Here is a 7,303-nt window from a genome sequence, read left to right as displayed (position 1 = left end):
GGGCGATGTGGCGAGGCCCGGCCCCCTCCGCTGCCTGGCTGCCGCGCGGCGTTGGCCGGCCGCCCCCCGCCGCGGCCCGGGTACGTTCGGGGAGAGGCGGCGGTGGTGCGGGGGGGCCGAGGGCGCGGTAGGTGGCGGCGCGGGGCAGCTGCGTGGCCCGGGAGCGGGCGGCGGGGCGGCGCGGGGCTTCTCCCGCGCCCTGCGGGGGACGGGACAGGCCGCGGCTGGCGCCTCTGCACGGGCAGCCACTAATCTGCGGGAGACGTCGCTGCCTGGGCCCGCCGGGGGCCGCCTGTGGAGTCGGGTAGCGGGGCAGTAGGGCGGTGGCGGCGGCTGTCGCTGTCGGGCGGGCGGCCGTGCCCCGGCGGGAGGGTGACCCGCCTTACCGCCGCCTCCCCGCGCCCTCCGGGCTCCGGCTCCCCTCAGCACCCTGCTGCTTCCCGCCGCTGGCTCCTGCGGGAAGGGGGAAAGCGCCGCGGAAACGAGAAGCCAGGCTCCTCCGCCTCGGGGGTAGTGGTGTCAGGGACGAAAGCGATGCCACCGGCTGCCGCCTAATTCCCCGGGTCGCGCCTGGCCTTTGCGTACGGATTTTTCCTTCCTCCAGCCGGGGCCTGAAGGGTACGTTTTCACTTTCAGAGATTAAAACCGAAGCAGCGCTGGCGAGGGACGGACATGCTTGACACTTGCCTGCGGTTGCTTGTGCTGTGCTACGCTGTTTACCCGGAAAGGAGAGACTGAGACGCTGTTGTTTCCATCCTCGCCTTCTCGGGTTATGATATAACTGCAATAATAAAGCACAAACTGCGTAAGGAGCACCTGGCACCTGAGCATGGTAGGGTCTTGAACGAAAGTAGCTGGTGTCGACGAGAAGACGAAGGGAAGGAATGGCATCCCGGGAGAGGCTGTATGAGCTTTGGATGCTTTACTGCAGTAAGGTAAATATTTCGGGGTGGGAGGTATTTGTGTGTCTTTTTGCTCTTTTGTTTGGAAGTCAGGTATTTAAAGTGTATCTTTAACATCTTTTAACGCTTTTTTTTTTTTTTCTTAGAAGCTGCATAGACTTGTCCAGCTTCTCTGAGGTTGTAATGCACTTAAACTACAACCTCATCTCTTGGTTTGATGTTCAGGTGGGCCTTTTTTGTGCGTGAGGTGTGAATTAATTGCACAGTGTTCATGGCTCAGTTTAAGCAGTTGTAGCGGTATCTTCTAACTATTGTAATGATGTGAATGCACATGTTCACGTAATACTTTGTTTTGTAGGGTCGTGGCATTAGGTTATATTGTATTCATTTGATTCACTGCTGCCTAGCATTTAGGTTTATACTTACAGTTTTCTGTACAGCTCCAGTTTTAATTTAAACTATATTAGTGAAAGCCTTCCCAAAGAGCCAGATTATAAAGTTACTCCCGAGTCTTCCTTTGCTGGTTATCACCATAATGTCTAAGTGCTCCATTAATAATGATTAATTTCCTTCACCTGGCAGGACTTATTAAAATACTGTCCTGTCTCCATTTGCATTTTGCAGGGTAAAGCAATTCATATGTTTAAAGCACAGGTCCTAATTGGTGCCAGGTGTACTGAATATGTACACAAATAAGGTTGAAGATTATCTAAATAGATATCTGTAAAATAAGGACACAAAAAATAACCGTAAAGGCAGGGGAAAGGACTTCTTACTGTCATATAGGAATGCAGTGGCAGGGATAGCTTTTGGTGGTGTTATTCTTTGCATTTGTTTTGCCTTTTCTTTTTGCAGTGTCATGCTTCATATGTATCACAGTTTCTTCAACTTCTAAAACCAGTAGAATAAACATTCTCTTGTTCTTCCCAGTTCATTTCTAGATAAGGCCCATCTGGGGAGTATAGAATGTGAGATTTTAAGTACAGACCATTTTAACAATGCAAGTGCACAAAGCAGTGGATGAAGGTTGCACAAAGCAGTCTTAATTGTACTTTCTCTTAATTTTTGTTTATGTGAGTTTGTAACCCTAATGCTCTATATGTAGTTAAAAATAAAACGAGCGCAAACATAACAGCATGGTATGACTTCTTATGGCTACCTGTGTGGGTGATCTGTTGGGTTGAAACATATTTACATAGAGCTTTGCCTTTTAAACTAATGTAGTAATGCCAATGGTAGTAGGAAATGGACTAGCACTGGAGGAGATGGATGTTTTGCCAGTGAGTTCATCGGTGTGAGAAGAACAAAGGCACTTGGAACAGACTCCAAGAATCTAGGCTTTCCTCAGCTTTGGGAGACAGGGCTGCAGAGATGATCCAAGCTCTCAATTTCTTTGCCCAGCCGTTCTTTGGCTCTTTCTTCCCTAGTTCTTTATAAAACTCTCTTGTCTGTCTTACACTTTCTCCCCCTTTGCTGGAACCTTTCATTCAGATCGTATGCTTTTCGTCTCCATGTTGTCCACATGCTAGCAGGAAGTTTGTGTAAATAAAGGAGTGCTAGTTAAAATGTATGCTTTAGATCACTTAATGTTCAGTTTCTTTCTGAGAACTATGTGTACACAGTCTAGTCAGCTCCCAGGTGGTGGAGGATGGACTATTAAAATAAAAACAACAGCATTTTTTTATATACTCAGCTTCCATGAGCTGTTGGTGGCTTTTTTGGCCTTTTTTTTCTTCCAGACCCATATATTAAGGGCATGATTAGGTGGCTTCATGTGTTGATAAGAACTTGTTCTTAAGTAGGAAAAGATAAATTTTAAAAAATAAAATACTTTGCCTTCAAAACTTGAAGGCAACTAGATTGACTCCAAAGAGGGAGTCTTTACTTTTTCAAAAAGTGCTATACGCAAAACTGGTGTTTACCCCCACCCTGTTCAGGTTAAAATGTTATCTCATTCTGCTTGAGGCAGGCGTCCACCATAACAGTGTTTCATCTTGGAATAAGTTTAGTGGTGTTAAAAGCAACTGAAGAAAGTAGGTCTTAGGATGTAAAATGTTGTGAAGCCTTAACATACATTAGATTGTTCAGTCATGTATTGAAAATGTCTGTGTGCTGTACTTTGTTCTCCTTGAAGCACCTAGCACAATGGGAAGGTGTAGCAATAATCACCAGTGACAGGATACAGTGATTTAGGACAAAGTCTTTTCATGCTTGGGACTGCCCAGGGAAGTGTAGTATCGTGTGTGTGTATATATATATATATATATACACTGTATGTTGTGCTGTCATGACTTTGTTGTGGCTGACATCCATGGAAGGAAAGCTAGGCAATTTTTCCAAACTACAAAAACTGCTGGAGAGTCACAGTTGGGTAAGGTGGGAATTTGTTGTGCCACAAATCAGAGATGTGTGGCTTTAGCTTTTGCAGTCTTGTTAGGTAAAGAAACAGTGAAATCCAAACTCCTTTTCTGTATGATGCTTCAGATTGTTCTTAGTAAGTAGCCTTGTTTGTCTTGCCTTTTTTAGATAATTGAGTCCTTTGTGATAATAAGTTAAATATAGCACCCTGTGCTACAGCAGCAGGGCTGTTTACGGCTTTGAAGTGATGGATAATGCTGTGTTACCATCTTACCATCTATCCTGGGTCATGACTCTTGTTCGTTGTGATCACTTGATATCTCTCGGGTGTCAGTTGCAACAATTACTTTTATGCAGAGTAACATCAAGAAGGCATTTCTCTATTTTCATTGCCTCTTGTGCATTTTAGGAGTTGGAGATTAGGGCAGAGAGCAGCATGTAACTTAGGATCTCTACAGAAGCAGTCTTCGGATCATGCCATCTGTGAGGTGGTTTCTTCTCCCTTTTTTCTTTCTTTTAAGGTTGTTTTTAAGGCTGCAAAAGTTCAATTTTAGTTGGTATTCAGTTGTTTTTCATCTTGCAATTTCTAACCTAAGGTTGGGATTTGGTTTTGGATTTCTTTTTTTCTACTTCTGTTCCCCCGAAAGCCATCCTGTAGGGCAGTAACTACAAAGCTGCAGATCAGTCTGCTGTTTAAGATGCCTAATGAAAGCAGTAGCCACACGCAATTTAGGATGCTTCTGGTGTTGCATGGAAGCAGTTCAAAAATTCATTAAATTTTAGTGGGCTTTAGATTTGAGTCACTGGGGTGGTATCACAGCACTGTATTGTTAATAGTCTGAGCTGTTCCTGCATTGAGTTTTTTGTTGTTGTGTTTGGTGGTGTTTTTTTTTTAATGATGATGTCAGGCTCTCTGTAAAGAAAGCCTTGCTAAGGATGCAACTTGCTGACATGTTTTTTGATGATTTTCAGTTTCAAACGGTTTTGTGGTTTCTTTTTTTCTGTTAAATTCTCTGTTAATGTACAATGCTGTTATTCACTTGAATATTCATATGGCTGTAAGCTGCTGTCCTCTCATGCAAATGTAGGAATGTGCGTGTTTTAAAATAGTCATGTGTAGAATAGGTGACACAGGTCCTTTCTGTAGAAGTCACTAGGAAAAATTTTCTCCAGTAGGCTTGGTAGACAGTGGTAGTCAAGCATATAGATTGTCAGTTCAAAGCCTTCAATAACCTACACAGGAGCATGAAAAACTTAGATACCTTAAAATGCTTTACTAATGTAAGTGTACAGCGGGAGAAGAGCTCTTGTAGGTGAGCTTGAGTGGTCTGGGAAAAGGACGTTTTCATGTGTGTCTCTGACCTTGGTATGTTCACGTGACGAAGCTAATCTTTACCAGTTTTGCCTAGTAGCCTTAGACCAACATGGCTGTAATAATATTATTGTTGTAGTATTAGTTGCTTAACCTTTTCTTATATGTTAGTTATGTATCAGTATACACAATTAATTCTTGTTTTATAATCGTCTGAAGTAACTATTACTGCTGATTCAAATGAAAAATGTTGAACCTCCACCTTACCTGTAAGATTTATGTATATTTGATATTCTCCAGTTGTTCTGGTCTGTATTTGAGTCTTAGATATAAAGCATGTCAGTATTTCTGATATTTTATATTTTACATGGAAAGGAATCAGATACTTTTTCATATGGAGAGAGATTTTTCTCCTCTATAAAAAAAAAAAAAAAATACCCCCAATTGCCTTCAGGAGAGATTTCAAAAGCATAAATGGAGGCACTTAGCTGCCATATGCACCTCAGAAAATCTTCAGGTTTTGTTGCATTAGAGTGCTTCTGAATTTTTTCTTACAATCTCATCTTCAGTAAAGCTCGTGATTTTATTTAAATGCAGCTTTGTCTTGTAGGTGATATAGTAGTTAGAAAGAAAAGCCATGAGTACATTCTTCAGCCAGCTTCTAGCCTGTGCTTCACATTTCCAAGAGGGGACACACAATCTTGGTGTCATTAATACAGTAGGGACTCTGTGTGGTAGCAGCTGTAAAGCAAATCATAATGTTCTGGTCTTTACTAATGCAGGTAGCTGAGACAATCGCATCCCTTGCTGTGTTAGGAGCAGCAGACTTTTGTATGAGCTGTCATCTTAAATGCACTTTTTTATGTTGTGCTGTATTTCTCGGTTTTATAAAATCTAATTGTATTGAGATAAATATGTTTTCTCTCTGGCATAGTGAGGGATATCTATATATTATAAATATCTTCTTGTTTAATATTGTAGCACAGAACAAAAGCTAGACAGAAAAAACCCCATTAAACGTGGCTATATGTGTTACCCTAGAAATGTCCTAAAGTGGTTAGAGTCCTGTTGCTTTGACTTATTTTTTCCTTTTCTGAGGTCCTTATAGGTTGCCTTACAGGAATCGGAAGGTGGCGGCTTGAATGAGAAAATAAGTGGTCTTGGGAGAAATCATGACTTCAGTGTTAGTCAGGAGCTGACCACTGTAATGAGCAAAGTGCAGCAAACTGTGGTGTGCTAGCAGTGCTAACTTTTCTGTAATTGCATGGCTGTCTCTACAATTGGAAGACTATTGCAATGCAAATACATCGAAACTAAAGCTTTAGCATATAAATGCGTGCATTTAATTGGCTTGAGTTAAACTTACATTTGCATTAGGAGGACTAAATGGGTCATTTAAATTAATGTGTACTCTGTGCTGTGAGAAGAGTCTGTAAAAGAGAATAATTTCCATTCATTCCCTGTTCCCATGTCTTAATCCTAGCATACTGTATAGAAGTGAGATGATAAATTTGACCTTGAATTGTGAGAATAAATCTATATGTCTTTGGATCCTTTCAAGGATGTACTCCTTGGGAGGGAATTCTGTTAGCGTCAGCCACCTTGTGTTGGACAAAAACTAACATAAAAAGGGCAATCCTGACAGTCAAAAAAGTTGGCTTGAAGAAAGAACATACCAATTTTCTCAGTGCGTGGTGTTATGATCTTGCTAAGCTGACCTGCTGGTCGGCTGTCGCTCACAAAAGGGGTCCTGACATATTGTCAGCATCCTTTCACTACTGTTTGACAAAGTACTGCCTCCCAGACAATATTCTATACTTCAACTGAATCCCTCTGTCACCTGCACCAAAGATTGGGGCATTTAATGTGATGTTCAGCAAGCAATAGCAAATGTATATCTTCTGGGAGAGCATTATAAAATTACAAGGGATGGTTCATCAGTTTATAGTAAATAACATGATTTTTTGCTTGCCAGAGATTTTTAACCTCTGTCCCCGTATAAAATTTGTAAATAAGCTGAAATTTATGCTCAGATCAGCTTTTAGACATGATTTTTGTAGGGCTGCAGAAAGTGCTATGATTGCACTGGATTTGTTGTTGTAGTTGTGTTTCTCAAAGAAACATGGTTTTAGCAGAACTATGCTTAGTTTTGGTGAGACACAGTTGTGGTAATTCAACAAGAATATGATCTTTGATATTAAACTGTAAGTCCAGTGTGAAACACTGACCTCTGCATCTCAAATATGATCTCATCCTGACTTAGCTTGCACTTGTCTTCATTCTTGTGCAATTGTTGGTTTGTCAGTGATTCATATTGCATCACTATATATCGCCTTTGTTATGTTAGGATAAAGAAGTATTCAACTTGCAGCTAGATGAACGCTTGAGCAAACCAAATGTTCACTAAAAGTAGTTTTTCATAAGTCCCTGTCACATGAATTCATGCCTCTGGTAAAACTAGTGAGTGAAGTTCTATTAAACAATTGCTGTGTGAAATATCTTTTCTGCAAATTGTTTTAAATAATTTTGCATTCCGAGAGAGTGTAATTTGTAAAGGACCATGTCACAAGTCACTTGTGGACATGTGTTAGTGAAAATATCTTTGTCCTGTCCTTGTGAGATGCTGAACTAAGAATGGATGTAGACAAACAAGAACAGTTGGTCTTTGGTTCTGAATATACTGTCTGCTATTTAAAGACATGTCTCATAATTTTGATATTTACAAATATAG

The 7,303-nt window shown here is 41.4% G+C and overlaps 1 protein-coding gene across 5 annotated transcripts in view; it reads left to right on the top strand.

Moving 5' to 3' along the window:
* Positions 1–7,303, top strand: part of NBEAL1 (neurobeachin like 1) — an 89,294-nt gene continuing 81,991 nt past the window's right edge. For 2 of the 5 annotated variants that reach the window (XM_027786282.2, XM_027786281.2), the window contains exon 1: positions 157–935. In XM_027786282.2, coding sequence (XP_027642083.2) covers positions 885–935 — 51 coding nt within the window. In that variant the 5' untranslated portion in view covers positions 157–884. Of the gene's footprint in view, positions 128–154; positions 936–7,303 lie in introns of those variants that run through there. The other 3 variants (XM_055813068.1, XM_055813069.1, XR_003554288.2) reach the window with 3 other exon arrangements.

This window comes from Falco peregrinus, chromosome 8 (assembly GCF_023634155.1).
Source record: "Falco peregrinus isolate bFalPer1 chromosome 8, bFalPer1.pri, whole genome shotgun sequence".
Lineage (NCBI taxonomy): Eukaryota > Metazoa > Chordata > Aves > Falconiformes > Falconidae > Falco > Falco peregrinus.
This window is presented reverse-complemented; position numbering and strand designations above follow the sequence as displayed.